This window comes from Drosophila teissieri, chromosome 3R (assembly GCF_016746235.2).
Source record: "Drosophila teissieri strain GT53w chromosome 3R, Prin_Dtei_1.1, whole genome shotgun sequence".
Lineage (NCBI taxonomy): Eukaryota > Metazoa > Arthropoda > Insecta > Diptera > Drosophilidae > Drosophila > Drosophila teissieri.
Genome location: NC_053032.1, coordinates 17,190,396 through 17,213,983, shown reverse-complemented (window position 1 = coordinate 17,213,983; position 23,588 = coordinate 17,190,396). Strand labels below are relative to the sequence as shown.

Genomic DNA, 23,588 nt, shown 5'->3' with positions numbered 1-23,588 from the left:
GCTTCTCCAGGAGAGTAGTGGACTGCTGGACACCTAGTGCTTCGACTTACTGATAATCTCTCTACTTACACGCAGGTTTCAATCACACACTCATCGGTACACATATTCAAAATATTAAATTGATAAATCACCTCGCCCCTGCCCCTAAAATATCCGGCATCGTTAGTTAATCGACTGAGTTCAAATTTGTGTTGTCCCTTATTTTACCCAGATTTCTGTATTTTAATGAATGCTCCAATATATTGAAGGATTTTGTTTTTCAAATAGGTTTATTTTAATCTGCGCATATCTTTTAATTATACAATATGGTAAATATATTTTAATACGTTCTAGTACATAGGTAATTCATTTATTTAAACCAAGCAGCAACCATCTATAATCATGTTCTTGTTTTAACCTTTTTTTTCATTGACTTAGCAAAATAAAACAAAACAAATGAAAATCTATTTGTAATTTACATTTAAGCCTAAGAACATATGATTACATCAAACACTTAGTTTTAGTTGATAATTGTTTATAATTTTCAGACACACACGCAACACACACAGACACATTCAACTTAAAGTGCGTAACATAAAGTAAAATAAATAAATGAAAACACATTAACACGAACAAAACAATAATCAAAAACTGGAGCGGATCGGGTTTCGTTTTCCAGCGATTTTCTGGAGATCATCATGGCAACCAGTCACACTCATTTACACACTTGGAATGCACGGGAGTTCTTCTATCAACTAACAAATCCTATTACATATACAACGTTAACTATGTTTGCTTGGTTAGTGCGCCGCTCCTCCAGCTTGTTAAGTACACAATATAGAAAAAGTTCGCATCAGGCGGGTTGGGTTTTCATCAATGTGGTGGCCCGCATTCGCATTGGAGTATTTTTAATGGTTAGGTTATACAATAAGGGAAGTTCGCAAGTGGAATGCATTTCTAGGCTTTGCTGCAGATTAACTAATGATATTCCTCAGATAGGCTATTCTGACTTCGATTGGGTTCTTTAAAGCTAAAATCATAATGGAACTAATAGATTTACATTTTTTAAAATAGAGCGGAATTTCAATTCATTGGGGATATTTCTGAAATCTGTGTTGTTATTTTGTATCTTTTGTTTTGGTCATCTATGATGAATCTTATGTAGTTATTTGATATGACCGCATAAAGATATTGCATGCACACAGCTGCATAAGCTTAAACCTTAAATTCTCACAGAATTTCAGAAATATCCCTAAAGGTTTCAATTTTCACTGGGCTTTAATAAAATGGTTAAAAGTAGAGGTTGAAAGCGGCGTAACTTTTTCTTTTATCTTTACAATGCGGTACCGATTTACACATTTTTTCGAATTCTAAAAATATATTGAATGTTGTTAATTGTTAATTAATAAAATGTAGGAACAAGGATCTGCCACCATGTTCTATAAAAATAAGGAATTTTCCAAGCATAAAACAACTATTTCTGGTCTACACAATATTCCTTTTGAAAACTATGATTTTTTTCGTCAAAAAGAAGTACAACATAAATTTAAAATCCAACTATTGCACAGAATGGTTACTTTTTTGTTTCGCTCCAAATCCTGATTTACGCCTAAGACTACAACATGCATGCACAACAACAACAACAACAATTACGCCAACGACAACGTTAACAACAACGACAACAACATGGAACACAGCTTGCCTCAAACTGCATGTGTGACGGTTCGGATTATGGTGAATATCAGACGGATTCATAATACTGACTGGCTCCCCGGGAGGGACACGTCCTTTGTCCTTTTCGCCTATGTGAGGATGGTGGCCTCCCCGCCGGCCAGTGGGCGTGGAGCGCCCACATGCGGACGCTGCTGCTGCTGCTGGAGCCGCCCACCGCCCACCCTCAGCTTCTTGTGTCATTTCTTGGTGGCGAAACTCGGTTTCGGAAGCGCACCCATGAAGGCACCAGCATTGGTGGGCAAGGCCGGTGCGACGAAGCTGAGATCGGGAATGAGGGAGATGCGTGGGGCCACCTTGGCGTTGCCGATTTGGAACTGCTGCCGCTGATGCTGCTGCTGGTAGGTGGCACCCACACCCAGTCCTCCAGGAACGGGCGCAGTCGAAAAGTCGTGCATGATGTGTATTTGCTGTGGAATGGCTGGCACATTGTTGTTATTGCTGTTGCTGCTGGTGCTGCCTTTGGGCACCAGATTGCTGTGGGCTTGCTGCTGCTGCTGCTGTGCCTGGTACAAACTCAGGGGATTGTTGTAGAAGTTAGCGCTCTGCCAGGCACCGGAATTGAATTGGGGAGCGGGTCGCGCTGGCGGAGTACTGCTCACAAAATCCGACCAATCATCTTCTTTGGGAGCAGCTGGTTTCCTAGTGTTGCTGTTGACGATATTATTGTTGTTAGCGATTGCGTTTTGCTGATGATGCGCTTGCTGTTGGGTGACTGGAACAGAGACAAAATCCGACCACTCATCGTCTTCTTGAGGTTGCGACGCAGCTGGCGTGGAAGGCGCTGGTTTCTTGGCCACTGAAGCGCTTATGGTGAGCGGTTTGGCCTGCGAGGAGAACAACTCCTCTATCCTGGCCATTTCCTCGGCATTTATGCTGGCCAGGGCATTGTCGCCCCATTCAATAGTTGCGGCTGGCTTCTTTGCCAACGGAATGGCTTGGGGCAGCAGAATAGCCGGACTGAGGATCATCTGTTCGCCAAAAGTGGGTGTGTCGAGTCGTGACCTGGTCGCCGGCATAGATTGAAAATCACTGAAGTCGTCGTCTTCCGTCGTCTGTGGTGGCAACTGAAAGCTGCTGGCAGCTCCATTGCCACTCAGTTTGCTGGGCGAGTCCAGACCAAATGGTGGTTTGTACTCCACATCGCGATACTCCTTCTTGACCACCGTCTCGTCGATGATAATGCCCGTCGCAGCCATCTCGTAGTCGAAATCAATGGGTGCCAGTGTGGTGGTCTTGGCCACCGCCGTATCCGATTTGGAGGGTGTGTAGATGTGGGTCTCCTTCAGCGGCACCGAGTAGCTGGCCATCGAGCTGCCCACGATCTCCTCCTGAGCTGGCGCTGCGCCCGGTGGAGTGGTCCTCAAATCAAACTGCTCCGGCTCCGACCGCTGCTGATGCAGCTGCTCACCGCCGTTGAGCTTGTGGGCAGGGCTGTCTGCTGGTAGAGCAGTCGGTAGCGTCGCTGCTGCTGCAGCAACAGCTGCTGCTGATGCCGCTGCTGTGGATTCAATATGGTTCGATTCGGGACTGGGCACTGCAGTTGGCTGGTAGCTATGACTATGTCGCTCTTCGCCGTCGGAATTGCTGCCGGAACTGGAACCGGTGCCGGAGGACCCTTCCCCATGAGGCGGGCCAGTCCGCGTTTCAGTTTGGCTCGCCGTTGTTGCGGGGGCGTTTTCCAATCCTGTGCGAAGAATAGAAAACAATTACTCGGCTGTCATATGGAAAACTTTGAAGAGTACGAAGAAAATCAATTGGTTCTTAGGCTATAATCATCTGTAATGTTGCAGATTACTAATTAAGCCACTGTGCTGAAGAAAAAATCGTTTAATCACGGTATTATACTATATCATTATTATACTTTTGTATTTATATATAATCTTTTAGGCAATAAAAGAAGTAAAAGATCGGAAAGTAATTACATTTGGTTTACTATTTATTTAGCGTGTTAAAGTGGCAGATTTAGCAACACAGCAGATGATGGCTTACTTTAGAGACAATATTTAGGTATTAGTATGAACTGTATCTAGCTAAGTAAAATGTGAAAATGAGGGGAACTCTTGGACTCTAGTGGGCTTCAACTACTTGTGCTAGAACTGAGCTGGCTGAGATTGGATGCGTTGTGCCAAAGTAACAAGAACGGGGGAACTGGGGAGCTGTGGAGCTGGGGTGCTGTGGATCGAGAGGACGGTACGGGTAGATAGAGAGATAGAGCTGAGAAGTATATAGAGAATCGGAACTGAACGAACCAAAAAGAGTGGAGAATCAACTACAACACACGCACAGAGCCAACGAAACTTACTAAAATCCAGCAAGGCGTCGTGAGCAGTGAGGTTTGTGTTAATTGTTATTGTCATTGTTGCAGTATTTGTTGCATGATTGTTGTTTGGATTGTTCAGATTGTTATTATCGTTATTGTTGTTGTTGTTGCAGATGGTGGCAAAATGTGTGAGTGGTGAAGAGTGGTGCAAATCGATTGTCAAATTGTGATTGTTATGGGTCATCAAATCCATCACAGGTGGCATACAATCCAGTTGATCGACGGGGGCAGCAACGTCGTTATCACCATTATCATCGTTGTTGTTATTGGTGTGGGAGTTAGAGGTAACAAGATTTATTTTATCAGCATTAGCCACCACCGTTAGTTGGTCTAGTTGTTCCAATTGTAATGTCTGTACATGTGATTCTAAATACAATTTATCGTAAGGATAAACTTTTTTGATTGTTTGTTGAGATAGTTAGAAGTAATGTGGTCACAAGGAAAACAAGGCAAAACGAAAACCAATAAGAATACATAATATATAGAAAGGAGCAGCCAATCGAACGGCAGGCCAATCCGGGAAGCGTGTGTCAATAGGATCGGGAAATAGGCAACGAAAAGCGTTTGAAAGTAAAGCGAGCGTTAGGCGATAGGGTGGCAATTTCTCGATTTACGAAACTTGTGTAGCGGTTAATTTGCGGCAACTAAGTGGAGCAATCTCGCAGAGACTCTGATGACACTCACCCTGGTAGCTGCTGGTATTGGAAATGGGCTCCAAGCCGCTTACGGCGCCAGTTGATTGAGGTTTCAGCGGCTTCAGTGGATCAAAGCTCAGGTTGGCAGCAAAACGGGGCATCGATGCGTTCCACTTGTCGCCGAAGAGCTGCAAGTTTAGAAATGTTTAATATTTCACAGCCCAAACGAATATGGATAGTATAACTTACTATATTCCTAGAATCGATGCCCAGCGATCGAACGAGGGCATGCCTCATTTCCGAACTGCTCCATTGGTAGTCGAGAGCTTGGGCATGCTCTATGGCACCAAAGTTGAATCGCTGACACTGCGCCAAAGGTCTGCGATTGTCCGTACTCTTGCTGTCCAGCTCCTTTGACTGCGGAAACATCATCTCCAGGACTGGCTTAACCCTTTCATCTATGCTCAGGTGGACAGCAGCTGGCGGCGGCGGCGGAGGTACAGAAACAGCAGCCACTACGGGCTCCGCGAAGTCGCCGAAATCATCGTCATCTTCGCTTTGACCATGGTTTCCATTCGCGGGCGTGGCGAACTCCTGAAAATCATCGAAGCCATCGTCCGGTTCCGTAGGAGCTAAATTACACGATTCTTCTGTCGGAGCAGCCGTCTTAACCTCTGAAGGTTTCGATTCCGTTGGGGAATCGATTGCTAGGGAAGGTGTCTCAAAGGCAGAGCTAGATAAAGCTGTCGTGGAATTTTCCTTGATTTCTAGCTGTGGTTCTGCCGCTGAGAAATCCGCAAAGTCACCAAAGTCATCATCGTCGTCGTCTGCGTCTTCGATTTCGGGAACAATTTCTTTTGGCGTCGCTTCAAAGTTTGTAAATGGAAATGTATCACTATTTGCTGGTTCACCCCATTCGTTAGGGGATTCCTCCTGATTTTGGGGATGGGATAAGCCTTCACTTTGATATTTCAAAGGCTTTTCTAAGTTACTGGAACTTTCCGCACGGGCTTCCAAACTTCTAAAGCTTTCTTCTTGTTGGGGAGTATTCTCTACGCTCTCTCCTTTCCGTGGATCCACATTCTCCTCGAAAAAGGCTTCTCCATTTGGTTGTGTTGGTGTGGCCAGTACCTCTATGGCAAAGAAATCGACAGCTCCCTCGCGTATATATAGTTCTTTGGGCTTCTTTGGGGAGCACTCCTCGTCGCTGTCATCGGACACATCCTCCAGCGTGACTTGGTGGCTGAGGATAAGGTTGTTGGCTTTGGTTGTTTGCATGGCCGGCGAAGCAGCTGCACTTGGCTCCGCAACCGGTGAGAGTGTGGAGGCGGCGGAAACGCTTTCCGTGGAATAGAGACTTAGACTGTCCAGCTTAAGGGAGGGCACCTGCTCCTCCAGTTCCTCATCATCCAGTTCCAAGCTTAACGGAGGCGGCGTCGGCGGTGCCGTTTCCTCGAAAACATCGTAATCCATCGTCTGCTTCACCTGGTAATTGAATGCCTCGGCGGTTTGTTTGTTTTCCAGCAAATCCGGTGGCTTTTCTCGAAATTCCTCCACAGGATCTGGTGGTGGAGGTGGTTCTAAAAATGCGGGTATTACGTGAATATCAATTTGGGATTCAATAAATATCTAAGCTTACCTTTCGAGCTGCTGACTAAGCCAAAATTCGAGTATTCGTCACCCTCGTCCAAATGGATTGTGGCTTGTAAACCGGAATCGTCGTCTTCCTCTCCAAAATCGATGGGCGGAGGGGTGCTGCAGAGCAGCGGGGGTACATTCACCATTATGCCAGCTGCAAGATTCAGTAAAAGGATCCCCTAAAATCGACTTCCTGCTTCAGGAGAAACAACAAAAAAGCAGGGAACGGTTCGATCTTCTATCCCTCTCGCTCCGCTTTATCACAGTGTGTGTGTGTGGTGTGTATGTGTGACGCAGGTGTGGAGGGTCTGCGCGTGTGTGTGTGTTAGCCACTCAAGGTCTGTGTTGGAATTTTCTTGTTTGCATTTAACACGCGTCAATTTTCATGTATCCTGGGATTTTGTCTTATTGCCGCCTTATTGGTGGCTCTGAAAACAGATTTGCCGAATTTGCAAGTCGCGTTTTATCTGCAATTAGCCATGTTTTCCAGAAAACAATACTTTTTTCCTCTGCCCACAGTGTGAACGTTTAACTTTTGGCCATCCAACAGTGCTGAAAAACGTTGCGCAACTTTGATAACACAAAATTTGAATCTATTTTTTTTCATTTTGAAATTTTTTATGATTTCTATTTACCATAGTCTGAGTGAAATAGTTATAGCTTATATTATACGGGTTAGTAGTAATTTTAGGTTATTTTAAGTTTGTTTTCTGCCAGCATTTTATTTAAACATTATGAGGGACAACAATAAAAGATACATGTTAGACTAGGCGGCAGTAAATAATACGTCAATATTTTTGGTATCAGAAAACAACAGAAAGTCTTCAATCTTATTTAAAATATATTTAATATATTTATACAAATTCTTCAAATTTTTCAAACCTGCTGGCAACGCCGCTACCTTACCGATACAACTATCGATAGCCGCCTGTCAGTTTTGACAGCTGTTTTAAGGTTATACTGCGCTGCCGTTGCAATCGCTCCACCAATTTGGTAATTTTGCTTATTTAACACCGAAAATTGCATAAAATTCGCAACTCAAGGAATCTGTAAAGTGGAGGGCGTGCAGGGAACACAGTCGTAACAAGTAACATTACTAAACTGCACCCTTTTCTTGCAGTTCACGGTCGGACAATTACATAACTTGAAGAAGAAACCATGTCGCAGGCTCCCGTTCGCGTTTCCCCGCTGATCAAGTTCGGCAGATGGTCGCTGCTCCTGGTGGGCATTGCCTATGGTGCCGCCCACCAGAGCCGCCTGTCCAAGAAGGAGGAGAAGGTTCGCGAGATCGAGGGACAGCAGAAGGCCGTCCGGGATGCGAAGCTCGCCGAGGAGAAGAAGCGCAGCGCGGAGGCTGAGGCCCGTGCTTTGGCCGAGCTGTCGAAACCCACTCCCAAGCACTAGGATCCTTCAGGATGCAACATCCGTAGTTCCCTTAGCTTAAACACAGAAAAACCACAACATTTACACAAGAAGTTCGCCTAAAAGGAAGATCAGGAGGAGGATCATCGATAGTGGAGCCACCATCTATCGATCACTGACTATCGTTCTTGTGCTTTCCTCTAATGCATTGTGCAAAAAACAGAATGTTCGAAATTAAATGATTGAAACAAAACTATTATGTAAATACTCTCAAGTGTTTGGTGTTTGTGTTTTCTGGATATTTATTAGATTTGTGTTTGAAGAGTATTGAAAATCTGTGCAAAATCTTTACAGCTCCAACTTTCCGTGGGAAGTAAACATAATTATTTTTGCATAATAATTATCAGTAACTTTCTGAACAAGCAAAAATAAAAATTCCTAGTAAATTTTGTTTGTTAAACAATAACTGATCGTTTACCTTATTGGATGGCCACTGTAGTGGCCAGCTGATTGGCCCACTTAAGATATTGGCGCCAACAGCTGATTTCAACCGGCTTTATTTACACTTTCAATTCGCTCGCAAGTCGTCGGCAGCTCGGCTGTTTGATCAATAATCCCCCGGAATACTTCCAATTCCGGAGGTGTTGAGACACCTTTCGTGTTTGCGGGACCATTATATCACGCAATCCCATCGAGGACATGCCATCGCATCGCGATGACAAACTTTCTGGATCAGTTGCCTAAGCATATCAGGGAAATCGCGGAGCAGGGTAAGAGTTTGGAGTTTCTAAAACTTATTTTCAAGTGCCAACTAACTTGCTGTACTCCAGTTAATGTTCTGGCGCCGGAGGAGGTGCTGACCACCCCGAAGGTGCGGTTCCTGGACACCCGCCAGCAATCGCTGCACTCAATCGTGCGGAAATGCACTCCGGATGATGTAAGGGTGCTCAAGGATGCGGCGGCCAAATGGCTGGCAGAGATGCCCCAGTCAGGTGAGTCAAGTTGCGTGTGAATGCAAATAGTTGACTATTTTGTATTACAGCTGATTCCCTCTTTAAGCCGCTTGTGAATGTCAGATGGTCCCGGGTGTCGTTCGGTTGTTCCGCTTTAGATCGCTGCACGGGTGGCGGAGTGGTAGCTCGGGGAATTACGGAACTCTGTGGAGCTGCCGGCGTGGGCAAAACCCAGTTGCTCCTTCAGCTGTGCTTATGCGTTCAGCTGCCCCGTGAGCTGGGAGGCTTGGGCAAGGGCGTGGCCTACATATGCACGGAGAGCGCCTTTCCGGCGCGAAGATTGCTGCAGATGAGCAAAGCCTGCGAGAAGAGGCATCCGCAAATGCAGCTCAACTTTCTGGGAAACATCTTTGTGGAAAATCATATTGAGGCGGTTTGTCTAATCTGTATCAATTTCTATCAATATGCTTTTCTAATAGTATTCTCTGTAACCCGAAGGAACCCCTTCTGGCGTGCGTTATAAACCGCATCCCGCGTCTGATGCAACAACATGGCATTGGCCTGATCATTATTGATTCTGTGGCCGCCGTATTCCGGCTGTATACCGATTACTTGGAGCGAGCACGACACATGCGTCGGCTGGCAGACGCTCTTCTCAGCTACGCGGATAAGTACAACTGCGCCGTGGTCTGTGTGAATCAGGTGGCCTCCAGGGACGGTCAGGATGAGATTCCCTGCTTGGGACTACAGTGGGCCCACCTGGGACGCACTAGACTGCGCGTTTCCCGCGTGCCCAAGCAACATCGCATGGGAGATCAACTGATAACGGTGCGCAAGCTGGAGATCCTTTACTCACCAGAGACCCCCAATGACTTCGCCGAGTTCCTTATCACCGCAGAGGGCGTGGTGGATGTTCCAGAGCCTCCTGTCAGCAGCCCACCCGCAAAAATGCGTCGACTGTGATTGATCAAATTTATTCTGTTTATTTTGTTATCGTTTAGTTTGTTGAATTTAAAATGTGTAACGGCGGTGCGTTCAATCCTGTTAAATTCAGCGGAATAGTTTAGGGTTTAATAATTTAAAATAAACTAAACTGCCATTCAGGTTTCGTTAACATTAAAATATATAAAAACGAATTTAGGAAACATGCTTCGCTTATTTTTTGATGACCTGAATAACGATAACGCAATGTTGTTTCAATTTTTTCTTAAATAAATGTAGATAAATCGTGAAGTTCCGATAAATTTAACCAGATCTTAAGCCATTTTCCGGGCTTTATCTTCTTATCTGTTGCCTTAATTCCTTTTTTGTACAAACACTCAATAAATATGTTTCATTCAATTGCAATTTACAGGGTAGCAGAGCTTACAGGCCTACGTACAATATAGTTTATAGTTCAAGTAGTAAAATCAATTTTGTAATCGCCTCGTATACATTATCACATGAAATTCTCAAAAGTTCAGATTACAATTTGCCATAGTTTACGCGGACATTTAAATGCGACATTTACAAAAGCCTAGCCTTAGCGTTTAAGTATATTAAATAAATAAAATACAAGCCTAAAGGTGAACGGATTACGCGACAATTAAATTACAATTAAGTATTACAACTATGGGGGTTTTCTTGCTGTTTAGTTTTCCTTTTTTTGTTTCTTTTGTTTATTGGGATGGTTTATCCTCTTTGTGGATGAGCAATATTCGACTTTTTGGCACAAGTTAATTTGACTGTGTTTCTTATTTCTGTTTAAATCTCCCGCATGGCGACATCCTGATCCTGGGAATCGTGGGCTTCTGTAGAGTCGCCATGTTCGCTGGAGGACACCTCCTCCTCCTCCTCTTCTTCGCCGTCTCCCTCGCCTTCGCCCTCCGATGAGGAACTTTCGGTTTTGACCATCTTTTCCGGCTGCATTTGTTTGTTGGCCATGGCCAAGGCAATGGATATTTTACTGGCGGCCAATTTGCTTTCAAAATCCATTTCCGTTAGCTGGCCATTTTGAATTGCCGCCCTTTGGAGACTTAACTGCAATTCCCGGTGCTGCGGAGACTCCTCTCGTTTTATGTCCAATTTCTCGGTTTGTTCGAGGGGAGCGGCTGGTTCTACAGTTAAAGGTATGGCATGCTGATGCAAACGCTGGTGTAGCAGTTGACTTTCATTGCTATTATTTGGCCTTTTTTCAATTGCGGGTTTTTGATCGCTCGTCTCCAGCTCTGCACTTCGATGTGCCTGATTGGCCGTTTTAACCGTCTTTTCCAGCAGCGCATTCAACTGCTTTTTAATCTTGGTGGTACTCTGTTTGGCGGGCACTTTTCCCTCGCTGTTGCTAACATTGTTATTTAACGTATTGTTGTTGTTATTGTTACTGCCGCGATTCGGAGACTTTGGAGATTTCTTGCTCTCCGCAACGGGGGCGGCATTGCCAACAGTGGGTGAAGTCGCATTGGCGGATCTCTTTTCGCTCTGCTCTCCACTTGGCGTTGTTGTTGCCGTGGCTGCTGCTCCTGGCTTCGCATTCGAGGATTTGTGCTCCGCCGCCTCGTTATTCGTGACGTTGTCCTGCTTCTTCCACTTGGTGCGGCGGTTCTGGAACCAGATCTTCACCTGAAAGGAAAGCAAAATATGACACCTTTGTTAGTTAACGGGTTTTGTTACGTTTCAAGCTATATTTTAAGTTGGCAATGCCGTTCGTCTGAAGAATTCGCGAAAACTTAACTTACATTTTAGCAAAACTTTACCTGTAATAGTATTATTTTTTCAATTACAAGTTCCGCTTAAATGAAACGAAAATATGAATTACAATTACTGTTATGGCGATATAATTTAAATGTGCCGCCAAACGTTGTTTCCAGGTTAATACCCCAAAATGGCTGACCCCAAAGCCAGTTCACAGTCGCATAATTACGAATGTTTATGCCCCATTTGGCCTTATTAGTGGGCGCATAACAAATAACTCGAGAGCTGTGTATCCTCCTACCGTACGAAATTATTCGAATATACTCGCAACACTTCCGCCCCGTCAGTCAGTCGGTGCTCATTTTTCCCGAGACTCCAAACGAGCGTAATGATGAAATGACAGGCGCACGTCAAAAAGGCAAAAATCGAAACCCCCTTCGGTCGCCGTTTTTCCCAATTTCCCTCAATTTTCCCCCTTGGTTTTCCGCCGAGGGCAATGGCGCAACATAAAACATTTGCCTCTCATTTTCGTTTTCATTTTCATTTCCATTTCCATTTCCATTTCATCCAGAAATGATGGGCCAGCTAAATAAATGAAAAATCTATTTAAATCGCGCACATAATTAGTATTTCAGCGGCATGTCTGCAGATACACACACTTCCATTCGGATAGAGATACAAGCGTTAAAGATAGATGCCTCGTCCATAGTCCATATGACATGCTCATTTCGCCGGAGTGGCGGAAAAAATTATGAAATTAACATGAAAACGCCACGAAATTACCCATTTCGAAAAGTATAAAAAATTTTAAAGAGGAAATGGCCCAAGTACATACGTTGCGCACAAACAAATCGCGTACACTTTCGTATCGAAAATCAATTAATTGATTGCCAAATATTTTCGAATATACTCGTAGTACTCGCACACTATAGAATGGCAATTTGAATTGCTATGTACCCGCCGACGGATTGATGCCCATGCTAAATTGTTTATTTTACGGATGAAGATGGATTATGAGTGAGTTTTCCTCACTATTTCCTCGTATTGGCCCCTTACAATTGGGCATTACTCATCCCGCGTGCCACCCCGAAATAGTTCATTAGATACATTCATACATTCAAACATTCATATGTGCGTTCGTTCATAAACAATAAAGCATTTCCCGTGTTTACCTTAGCCGCACTCTTAATGGCCATAGCCAAAGTGGATTCCTTCCTTTCACCTAAATGGCTTTATTTTAATGGCCTTTTCGGATACGGGCCATCTCATCATCGTCGTATTTAATTGTTGATTAATTTCGATTTTCATGTGCTCAAGTGTTCGCCGCCATGTGTGCGATGATCTAATTGATTTCGGGGTTTTCGGGGTTTTCGATGCTTTCGGATTATTAATGTTCGGGGCGCGATGCGATTTGGTAAATATTGCATAAATCTTCATTAATAATTTATGTGCCCCCCTAAATTTGCCCCGCTTTTGGCCCGAAATCGATTGCGCATCGTCCATAAACTGCCTTGTTTGTTGTGTTTTGATCTGGGCACTAAACCTCATTAAGGCGAGATGTGGAAATCATTCTATAAATACTGAAAATCTTGTCAAGCGATTCACAGGCCCCTCGCATTTCTTTCGACCCGCTCCTATGATTTATTGACATTTAAGAGTGTCTGTGTGAACGTGTGTGGCAAAAATGACAGAAACAGAGCTCATAAATAGCCCAAAAGGCAAACTAGAGTCACTCGGAAAAACACGAAATCAATCAAAAATTTCCCAGGAATTTTCTCTTAATTTTCTCGTGTGCTTGGTGATTTACTAGAGTTTTTATAGGAACAATCACGCAGGAATTCGCATTAAATTCTCAAATTCCCACTAAATATAATTCAACGCATTAATAGAATTTTGCTCAATTCATTAAGAACTTAAATCATAAATATTAGCTACAAAGTTGTTCATTCAAAAACCGCAGTGGCTTCCCACTTGGATCCCATTATTTCTGGCAGTGCAGGGGTATTTGCCACTTAAATAGGTTTATGACAGATGCGTCTCAGCTATTTTGTTGGTCCAACACATGTATTTCAATCAACGCCAGAAGATCAGAGAGTCGCACCAATCCTCAAATAGTCGGCTAGTCAGTCTGGTCGGGATCCGCAGTTTTCTTTGGCCCATAACCCATGCTGTTAACCTCCCTGCCATTCAAGCCCCTTTCCTCTCCCCCTCCCCCTCACTCGCCACTCAACACTCACGCTCATTTTCGCTTTTCCCGTCTATGCGTGTGCTTAGTATAATTAATTTTCACATTCGCCGCGCACTTTTCGAAAATAAACGAAGGAAATTATGTCTGGCCCAACAATGAGCGGCCAAATTAGGATGGCCAAGTGTTTTTGGTAGCCGGATTGGCAGAGGAGGGGCCCAAGGGGGCCCAGGGGGGGCCAAAAAGCAACTAAGTAGTGGTGGTGGCTGCTGCACATAATTCTCGGTTAGCAGCGTGCCAAGAAAAACTCAACAATTTTCCGAGCTCCCTTTTTACAAATAATGTTTTAATGTGTAATTTAGCATATGTATGTACATATATGCTGTTTGTTTGTTTGCTTGTTTGTTTTGTGGTGTTGAAAAAATTATGATAATTGCCCCCGTGGGCGCGGAATGCGGAATATGGCCGTAGGTGATGGAAAAACAGGAAAGAAAAGCCATAACTCAAACATTCTGAAGCGTTCTGTTGAACTTAATCTGTAATTATGCACCCACAGAACCCTAAATCAAATGTAAACAGGCCGAGTATAACTGGCAAATATTGCAAAGCACCTTCGGATTCCCCACCGACGATTCCAGCTGCGTAACGAAACACTCTGCTCCGTGCAAATATGCGCAATGCATTGCCATTACTAATTAATAACATAATCACTGCATTGCCTGTCATTTCGGATTATGTTCGCCCACACAAATACACAAATACGCCCACCTATATCCGCCCCCTGGAAATTCGAGGCATTCCAAAATGTTGGCAGCAAATTTCGGTTTCAATTTTGTGCTGTGCTGGCAGTCACTAAATTTTGGAGCCAGTCACTGTGATTTTGAAGATTTCGCGAATTTATACCAAATACATATATTAGTGGGAGTAAAAATCGAGTTATGCAATTAGAACTTTATTCTAAACTATGTTCTATTGTCCTACAAAAATGGCTACATATACTTATGTTCTATGTTGAAAGTGAAATATTATTTTGATAGCTAATAAGTTCAAACTAGTTTACCTATAAATGAAACTCTCAGATTCAATCACAGTGATGAGCTAACATCTTTTGAGCATCTCCTTTTGAAGGAAGCTGTCCTAGGATTTCAATATGAGCGCATTTGCTTTAAATTCGTTGCTTATTAATTAAGGCACAAATGCAAACTGAAGCCCGTCTACATGTGTGGTGGCAATAACAACGCAACAATGCCATTATCACCGGATATCCAATGAAGTCCAAACCCCCACACACCCCTAGAACATTTACATTCTCATCCGCATTCGCATCCGCATCCGCATTGTTCTCCGAGTTTTGGGAAGCGAGTGCATTTAATGTTTCAAAGGAGCTGCAGTTGGAATTTATGCAACATCATTATTACACATGCTAAATGCAATCAAAAGATGATGGTTATTTGGCATGGAATGCCATAAATCTAAATTCGCAATGCAACTGCCGGTGAATCCGGATAGAACATGAACGCAATTAGCAGATTCGCAATAATTCAACTTAAATATGTGAAATTTCCTCAGTTAGGACTACTGACCCCAAGCAAAAGGAGGAAGACTCATTTGGAAGCGATGTGTGAAATTAAAAAATTTAGCGATGCAAATTGGCATTGCTGAAATTGCCGAAATCGTCTAGACCTTCGGGGGATCAAAATGTAATTTCGTAATTTCGTACTAGTACTAGTATATCAGGCAAATTTGTCTAAAATAAAATCTCTTCTGCCACAAATTGAAAGCCAAAGTGTGTGCATAGAAACCCGAACATAAATCAACAAAATGCAGCGGAAAATAAAGCAAAGAGCCAGAGAAGCAATTTGGTTGATGATTTTTCGTATCGCGTCGCTTTCGTATTTTTTGTTCATATTCGTTTCATTTTAATTCGTATTTTTAGTTTTTATTTGATTTGCTTGGCGGTTTTAGAATTTTATGTCAGCTTGGCAGTCCAAAGTGGCATAAAGCAGCATAAATTATGCTTATTAGTGGGACGAAAAACAGGTATACTAAATTGTTTTTGCTTTTATTTTTTTATTTTGCCTTTAGTTTTTCCTCCAGCTTTGACCGAAGTTCGGGCCAACTTCGCCCTCTTGACTTTTAATTGGCTTATTGTGTTGGATTGTCTAAAATGTTTTTGCCTCCGGTTTGTTGCTATGCTTCTTTTTTGTTTTTCTTTTTTTGTCGGTTAGCTTTGACCGCCCACTCAAGTTTGGTGGATTGTGTTTTCATTTCTTTTTTTTTTGGCCAGCTCTTGCTGAGCACAAAGTGCTCATTAATTACTTACTGGCCGCTCAAAGTTAATTGTTCATATTTTATCAAAAGAAAGAGCTGTCAACTTCTGTTGACTTGCTAATTGCCAAGTGCTTAGTTCTGGCAGCCGTTTGGCAAATACAAAATGTACAAAATAGCCATGGCAAAATTCGAGATTCAGCTACGCCCCCAAAGAGCCGACGAAAGCGATCGTTGTCTACACTCCGGCGATCGTACATCCGACAGCGATAGCTATATAGCTATAGTCGATTTCCCCACACGATCGACAGAGACGGGACGAGCTATCTGAACGATCTGCCGACGGAGCCACGCCCTCTGCCTTCTGTTTTCTGCTTTCAGTTTCTGTTTATTTTCAAACAGTTTCGCTCGTCGCCAATCGAGGCAGATGCTGCCGGCCTTTAGATTTCAACGGGCCAGAAAAAACTCAAGTGGTCCGCCATTAAATCGAGTGTCTATGCAAATTTATTCCAACCAGTTTGCTCAAAGTTCTGGTCAAAAAATAAATGTTAAGGGTGTATTTCAAGACGTTAAAACGAAAGTTCATAGAAAGTTTACTTGGGCAGCAAATCGTTGATTTAAATATATCTGAAAAGTATTACCACTTTAAAATACTATTAATTACCTAATGCACACGGGTTTCAAACTTAATACCCCTTAAATGTTGCTGATAAAATCCCATCGGGCACAAAACCCTTTTTTGCGGCGGCATCTGCATCTGGGGCGTATGCGTAACAATTTAATTAAGTTGTGGTGCCGAATAATACTAATAACAGCAAATTGCATTTATTGTTTTGAATTATGCACTCACGCACACACACACACTTTGACACTTTGCGGTGACCAGTGTGCTAGTTTATGCTAGCCACTTTGGGCCATAATTAAATGTGAGGGTCGAGAGCAAACATAATAATAAATATATCAATTTGCGAAATATTTATTTATTAATTAGGAAAAAAAAATAAACGATGCTGTTTGCATTGCTTAAAATGATTTCGTTTTCATTTAAATCGCTGAAAGCCTACGTGGCGTATGCGTAATATTTGTTTGTACATTTTGCGGAGAGTGCGCTTGTGTGCATTAAATTATTCATGAATTGATTAAATAATTGCCGACTAATAAAATGTAAATTAGCTTTAATTAGTTAATTAATTAGCCAAAGGCATTCATTACACAGTTGCAGGAGTGTCGAGTGCGCCTTTATAGATTTGTAACGAACGATTTGATCTTTAATTGGATTAAACCTCGAAATTATTCAGCCAAAACGAGCGTTAAGTAGGTTAGCCAAATGTCAAGTCCATTTTCTTCTACTTCCAATGAGCTGATGCCAAGAAAATAAATGGTTTTCCATATCCATTTACTTAAAGCAATAAATAGCCACTTTATTAAAAACGACCAGCCTTTTGAGAAACTGTTTTTTCCAAGTTGATTTTAATTTATTTGATTGCCAACCATTTGTATGTTGCATAATTTGCAAACGACAGAATTATCTGTGAACTGCATTCAGAACTCCTTTGCCTGCTGCAACTGATTGATATCAATGGCAATATTAACAATAATAAAGGTCCAGTGGATGTATAACCTCCAGCTGCAATGTCCTTGTTTACATCGCACACACGTGCAATTTAATTTAACGCAGCATCATTTTTTGTACCCTTTTTGCAGTGCCACAAACAGACTGCGAATGTAAATAAGCCCGATACTGGGAACTCGAAACTCCAAAAACACATTGCTCTAGTTGGGTCACCATTATGTGGTGCCCTCAAAGATGAATTGCCATTTGATTTGTTTGTGCTGCTTGTGGCAGCAGTTTAATTTAATTATCGCATTTGTCATTTGGCCAACTGCCAGTGAAACTGCTGCCACGCTGCCACTGCTACTGCTGCTACTTGTTTTCTGGCCCACAATCGCTAGGGCCATCCACCGACCATGCAATTGACCAAATAAATGCAAACAAATGGGCACATGCAGATAGTTGGCCCAGATCAGAGGTCAAAGCTGCACAGTAGTTTTGCGTGTTATGGACTTGCAGTTTCATCAAAACATATTAGAAGTGTGCTTGAAAAATAAATAATTTACTTTATCTATAATACAAAGACATAAATATTTGACCTGCAGTTTTAGCATCACTTGTGGTGTTAACCCGTTTAACTGGCCCAATATACCATCCCATGCCATTAATCTCTGGTCCGATGGCGCTGCAATCAGAATCAATCCAAAAAACTTGTTTGCCGAAGAGCAAATCAGCATTTAGGTCGCACCTGAGTGGCAATTACATTCGGGTTTATGAGCGAGCGATGGCAAACATTTAAAATGAAATGCCTAATGCAAATTGTCGAGACAGTTGCAGTGCAGACCGCAAGCGAACAGTTGCCAGCACACGCCCCTATGCAATGACTGCGGCATTACGGCGCACCACCCCCAGAACCACCCACCGCACCACCCAATGCACCACCCCAAGGCTCCACCTTCCCTTTTCCCTTTCCCCTTGCCCCTTTTGCCTTTCCCCTTTACCCCGCCGCTGGCACTAATATGCAAATGTAATTTGCTGAGTTTGGCGCGTGACGTTCGTTTGGTAATCGCAACACAATTACAATGTTGTCAGTTTGCATCCGTGTGGGTAAGTGCGTCGCTGTGTGCGTGTGTGCCGCAGGGGTGAAGAGGCGGAAGGGGGTGGTTCTGCTGGTGGTGGTGCAGCGGTTGCAGTTGGGACAGCCGCATCTACGCGTAATTAATTGATTTTTATCTGGCTTAAGGCTATTTTACAGTTTGTTGATGACAGACGATGCAGACACGAGTGCTCCCTGGATGAGGCACACAACGCGGAGCGAGATGCACCACTGTGGTGGTGCCAATGGCAGCCACCTCAACTCATCTCATCCACATCCCCATCCGCATCCCCATCCACATACACATGCATATCTCCAACAGTCCAGAGGGCAAGCCATTTGAGAACCGCATTATGGCCGATGTGGAGGTCTATTTAAAGCCAATTTTATGACTCTCGCTTTGTCTCTGGCTTTTCATTTGTTTTGTGATTATATTTGTAAGGTTATATGTCCTTTAAGCATATTCTGTTTCTTTGGTTATTTTTCTGAAATATCTTATGGTATCTTAATATGGTAGGTAATTCAAGTACCATTAACAACATTCCAAGTATTAAGTCAACGCTCTGCTCAAAAATGACTTGGTAAATAACATGCGAAGGAAAGCGGAAAAACCTTGATCCGATTATCCAACGTATAATTATAAGTTTTAAACTGCAATCGAACTGGTTGGCAATTACGGGAGGAGTTGGTAATTTGATTCCAATTAACGCAAATCTCTCGCTGCAAACTTGATCCAGCGTGAGTGGTGGGTCGATGGGAAAATTGGCAAGTGCCAATGCAAATGGCCAAAAGGCTTAATGTCCGGCCACAGCAGGATACCCACATACACAAATACAACACACAAACACCGTATACCTAGCATGCACACACACACGCAGGACTCACACACAGGACAGCCATGTCCTGCAGTTAATTTGCTGATATTATTGCTGTGATTAACACATACATGTTTATGTGCCCTGACAGTGTTTTATATATAAACACAACATTCTGAGCGCAGTTGTGTGAGCGTGGAAATCTGTGCATTGCACTTGAATTGACGTCGGTTTCTCACGCACACACACACCCACACACACACACGCAGACGTGTCCTTTGCCAGGATGATAAATGACTGGACCGAGCTTATAATATTAATAACGTAGACAAAACACTTGAACATGTCGACATGCATAACATTTTGGCTCACACGGACAGTTGGACATCAAACACACAGCACTAACCGAAAATATATACCAAATTGACCATAGATAGGCTAATTTAAAGCTGATATTTTTAAGCTGGCCAGCGAATATGATTTTGTGCAGTGTACACACGCACACGTTGCAGAATACTCAGTGTTTATATGTGTATATCAACTTGTAATTAATTGACTTGATGGAGAATGTAATTTAATTAAGCAAGCATTTCAATGTTACTCCTCTGCCATATCCTTGTTGTTGCCATGGCCAATTTGCTTGGCTTCCATCTACATCTACATCTATACCTTCCTCATTTTCCCTGCGCCTTGTGAGTGTGAGTGTGTTTATCTGACTGGGTCTTTGCCATGGCAGCCAATTAGTCTTATGGCATTTGAGCTGCCACACGGCGTATGCGTAATGTGAGATTATTAATGCAAATCGGGTTTGCATTGACAGGCCCAAGTTTTGACAGCTTTGTAGGGATTGACGAGGACATGGAATGTGGCGGGATATACTTGAGGAATATAATGGCATAAATATATGCCTATTTGTTCCTATTGCAACGTTTGTCTAAATACCTTTCCCAAGGTAAGCCCCAAGTGCTTAATTAAGGCGATTTATAAATCAAGACGAAACATTTGCATTAAGTAGCGGAGGCCTTAGGATTCTGGTTCAACTTTCGGTATTTAAACTGCGCACTGTCAACTGCAAGTGCAGATAACAAACGACTTGAGTGGTTGGCCAAAAATATCCTGTTTGGGACAGAAACCGCAAAGGGTTCGGGAATGACATTAAAGTTTTGATTAATTTAGCGCCTCTTAAAGAGCCAAGCACACAGATGGCAAACATGTGGGTGTGTTGGTTCATAAATTTTGTTGTTGCTCTTAATTGGCTGACAGCAGTTGGGCCCTGGGCATGTCCTTGCTGCAAAGTTAATTTATTCTAATTAGTCAATAAATCTCAATTTATTTCACAATCAGGCAAACTCCGAGTGTGTGTGTGAGTGTGTGCTTGTGTGCACTTGAGTGTGAGTTTGCTTGTGCTTTAAGGCATTTCTGGCTGCCATGCGAATTGTAAACTTGTCCTGCTCCTCGCCGTCGCCCCTCGAAAATAAATGCCCCCCATCCTCCATCCTGCACCAAATCACATGTTCGGGCAGCTGCTGCAACTGCAAGTGCAAGTGCAACGAGATACAATTTGGCATAATAATTACTGAGGCATTAAGCAGCATCACACCTTGCTTCCTCTTGTTATGCTCTTCAATTAAATTACGATATATTCCATGGCTCCCGGGGTGATTCGAGTTGCGTAAATGAATTGCGGATTATACTAATGCGGCCAGCGGAATCGAAAAATGCTTATTTTTGCCAAAATGATGATCAAATTATGCTTTTAATTTGGCTCGTTATTATTTTTCACTGCTACAGTTGGCGTCAAAGTTTCAAAGTCCCAATACAGTGAATGAATAAATGTTAAAAATTATTACATTATAAAAAAAACGAAATACAAATTTGTAATCCTATTTAAAGTTGCACTTATTAAGTTACAAATATTTTTCACTAATAAAGCATAATGTTTTAGTGGCCTGATGTCACTGCAGACTGCTGTATATCAAAAATAATATCATTTTATTATAATTTCTATTTTTGCCTGTTCATTTCCTCGTGCAAATTAGGCAAATTAAATATTATAAGCAGACAACAAAACATTTATGGTAAATATGTGCATTAGGCTGGGATTATTGAGTGGGTTTTAAAAGTGTTTAATTTAGTTAAATGGCCACAATTGCGATTGTGCTTTTTGAGCTAGCATTGACCAGCCAAATATTGTGACACTAAATAATTCGAATAATCCCACAAAAACATTATGTACGCTGGCTGCCATTCGCACTGATAGTCAGTGTGGGGAAAATCAATACGAAATATTTTAATCATTTGGCATACAAATATGGGATTATTTTGCGGAAAGTCTCAATTGAAATGTTCTTTTTGGAAACGTTTACGTTTCTGGAATTCCAGGATCTAAAAATTTGGTGCGTTTTTAAGACCAATTTGCGCAGTAAAGATTTTTAATTAAATGGATATTTGGGGGATGAACAGGAGGAATCTAATATATACCTTCGCAGAATTTCTCAGATATGATCTTGATGTTAAATAAATCGTTATGAACGATGTGGATATTCAATCCTACAGGACATCCATATATCCATATATACTTATTTTATTTTGTTTAGTACTGGAATGCAATCCTACCTGCGTTTCGGTGACCATCAGCAGCTTGGCCATCTCGGTGCGCTCGCTGGCGCTGAGATACTTCTTGTTCTCGAACATCTTCTCCAGCTCGAAGATCTGCCTGCCGGTGAAGGTGGTGCGTGCCTTCTTCTTGCGCCGGGCATCCGTCGACCCGGAATCGGAGTCATCCTCGGTGGTCTCCAGGGTGCTGTTCGCATTGCTCTGCAGCTGCGGATTCACATTGCTGCCCGGCGAGCTGCTGCTGTTGGTGGCCATCAACTTGTCCCGCATCAAACTATCGCTGCTGCCCGTGGGACTGATATCCGGTGGTAGAGCCACTGTTGCCGCTGCCGTCGGCGATAGCTTCTTTTTCTTGGCCGCCGGCTTGCCAGAGCTTTCTGTGGAAATGGATGGAGAAGAACAAAAAGATAAACAACAAGGAGAAAAAACGGTTAGCCAGATATGAGTATGCACATTTGTCTTGGCCATGTTTGCCTGGCTTTTGTATCGAATCGCAGCTGTTTAACCTCAATGGGGTCTCTTGGCTGTCATTTCATAACCGCTTTTGCAATTAGCCCGTCAAATGTAGCAGCAATTGACTGGGCCAACTGCCTTTTGTTTTGCATTGTTCGATTCCTCTACCATACGTATGCCTTCCCCATTCTTGTTTCTGCTCTTTCCAGTATGCATTTGTTTTCCATTTGCCATAAGCTTTTGCTTATGTTTTCGAGTTTTTACTCTTGGATTAGGTGGGTTACTTTTCGTATGGGGCAGCTGAGAAGAAGCATTGAACATAGGGTAAACTCTTTAGGAAGTATATTTTCCATTTAACAACTACTATAATCATTTGAATCTTAAAAGTTAGTATGACATGTTAACAGTAGATGTGATATAATTACAAAAGAATAAACCAAGAATTTAGTCTTCACTCAGCTGCATTCCATTTAATATCCATTTAATATCTCCACAAGATATCAAGGGCATTAATTGGCCACTTTCGTCGACCAATGGCCGCCCTGCAATATCGGGCGAAAACAAGTGTTAACTGTGCCATAAATGCCATATGCTTTTGGCCGCGGCTTTTGGACTTGACGGGGCCAAAACGTGTCTGGCATGAGGCGAACGAAACGTTGCCGGGACAACTTCAATTACCAATGCATAATTGAAATCTAATTGACAGTTAAATGCAAAACGCTCGATATCGCCGAGCTGTGTATATGGTGTATATGGTGTACATGTTGGGTGTTTGGTTTGCTGCTTCTGTCGCTGTTGTCGTTGTAGTCGCATTGTCGTTTGTCGCATTGCTAATACGCCGCGTGGGCCCCCGGCGGCCTCATATGCATGACACTGTGATTAATTAGGCGGGGTGGGGCGGAGTGGGCGGGGGTGGCATCAGTGCCATTGTCGCCGTATTTTCGCTGTCGCCATTGGCAAACGGCGAACGACGAACGGCAATTGGTAATTGGCAATTGGCAATTTTCACTATCGAACAACCCGCGGGGTGGTGGTGGTGGGTTTCCCGCGGGAAATGAGAGACGATGGCAGTGGAGTGTAAAGGGCGCCCCAGTGGCGCGAAATCAATAAAACTAAATGGCAAAACAAAAGCGGAAAAACAACAAGCTGGCCAAGCGTTAAAAGCCCGCAACTTGTGCAATTAGAGCAACAACAATAAAACCAGAACAAAAACAAATGCAAAAAAAACGAAACGAAACGAAAAGAAAACTTTGCACCAATGTTTGCTTATATTTGCCAGTAGCAGCATGGCTCTTAACGCCAATTGCCAATT

The 23,588-nt window shown here is 42.9% G+C and overlaps 4 protein-coding genes across 9 annotated transcripts in view; 2 read left to right on the top strand and 2 right to left on the bottom strand.

Annotated features, from left to right (window-relative positions):
* Positions 1–250: 250 nt before the first annotated feature.
* On the bottom strand, positions 251–6,863 carry LOC122622644. 2 transcript variants are annotated; one of them, XM_043801252.1, is made up of 5 exons: positions 6,308–6,863; positions 4,918–6,248; positions 4,718–4,856; positions 4,016–4,399; positions 251–3,397 (listed from the first exon to the last, which is right to left on the bottom strand). In XM_043801252.1, the coding sequence occupies exons 1-5, from the start codon at positions 6,450–6,452 to the stop codon at positions 1,890–1,892; spliced, it is 3,507 nt and encodes a 1,168-aa protein (XP_043657187.1). In that variant the 5' UTR covers positions 6,453–6,863; the 3' UTR covers positions 251–1,889. The 2 variants fall into 2 exon arrangements, with proteins under 2 accessions (XP_043657187.1, XP_043657186.1); XM_043801251.1 differs by lacking the exon at positions 4,016–4,399 and having other exon boundaries at positions 6,308–6,861.
* A 276-nt stretch (positions 6,864–7,139) lies between these two features.
* Positions 7,140–7,921, top strand: LOC122622365 (ATP synthase subunit e, mitochondrial). Of its 2 annotated transcripts, none has more exons than XM_043800761.1 (2): positions 7,140–7,299; positions 7,427–7,921. In XM_043800761.1, exon 2 carries the CDS (start codon positions 7,465–7,467, stop codon positions 7,708–7,710), a length of 246 nt encoding a protein of 81 aa, XP_043656696.1. In that variant the 5' UTR covers positions 7,140–7,299; positions 7,427–7,464; the 3' UTR covers positions 7,711–7,921. The 2 variants fall into 2 exon arrangements, with proteins under 2 accessions (XP_043656696.1, XP_043656697.1); XM_043800762.1 differs by lacking the exon at positions 7,140–7,299 and adding an exon at positions 7,334–7,355.
* Positions 7,922–8,203: 282 nt separating this feature from the next.
* LOC122622364 (DNA repair protein XRCC3) lies at positions 8,204–9,599 on the top strand. Its single transcript, XM_043800760.1, has 4 exons — positions 8,204–8,438; positions 8,499–8,660; positions 8,711–9,054; positions 9,120–9,599. Exons 1-4 carry the CDS (start codon positions 8,384–8,386, stop codon positions 9,582–9,584), a joined length of 1,026 nt encoding a protein of 341 aa, XP_043656695.1. The 5' UTR covers positions 8,204–8,383; the 3' UTR covers positions 9,585–9,599.
* Positions 9,600–10,364: 765 nt separating this feature from the next.
* Positions 10,365–23,588, bottom strand: part of LOC122622363 (homeobox protein abdominal-B) — a 38,393-nt gene continuing 25,169 nt past the window's right edge. For all 4 annotated transcript variants that reach the window (XM_043800755.1, XM_043800757.1, XM_043800756.1 and 1 more), the window contains exons 3-4: positions 21,824–22,200; positions 10,365–11,219 (exon numbers count right to left, since the gene is read on the bottom strand). In XM_043800755.1, the coding sequence (XP_043656690.1) occupies positions 10,365–11,219; positions 21,824–22,200 (1,232 nt within the window). The remainder of the gene's footprint in view (positions 11,220–21,823; positions 22,201–23,588) is intronic.

What these genes read in the sequence shown, in the direction of transcription:
- LOC122622644 (XM_043801252.1), bottom strand. Translation starts at nt 6,452, where the DNA reads ATGGTGAATGTACCCCCGCTGCTCTGCAGCACCCCTCCGCCCATCGAT. An exon ending in GCATCGATTCTAGGAATATA is followed by an intron (nt 4,857 to 4,917) that starts GTAAGTTATACT and finishes CTAAACTTGCAG; the next exon opens with CTCTTCGGCGACAAGTGGAA. An exon ending in CAATACCAGCAGCTACCAGG is followed by an intron (nt 4,400 to 4,717) that starts GTGAGTGTCATC and finishes AATTGTATTTAG; the next exon opens with AATCACATGTACAGACATTA.
- LOC122622365 (XM_043800761.1), top strand. Translation starts at nt 7,465, where the DNA reads ATGTCGCAGGCTCCCGTTCGCGTTTCCCCGCTGATCAAGTTCGGCAGA.
- LOC122622364 (XM_043800760.1), top strand. Translation starts at nt 8,384, where the DNA reads ATGACAAACTTTCTGGATCAGTTGCCTAAGCATATCAGGGAAATCGCG. An exon ending in CAGGGAAATCGCGGAGCAGG is followed by an intron (nt 8,439 to 8,498) that starts GTAAGAGTTTGG and finishes GCTGTACTCCAG; the next exon opens with TTAATGTTCTGGCGCCGGAG. An exon ending in TGGAAAATCATATTGAGGCG is followed by an intron (nt 9,055 to 9,119) that starts GTTTGTCTAATC and finishes TGTAACCCGAAG; the next exon opens with GAACCCCTTCTGGCGTGCGT.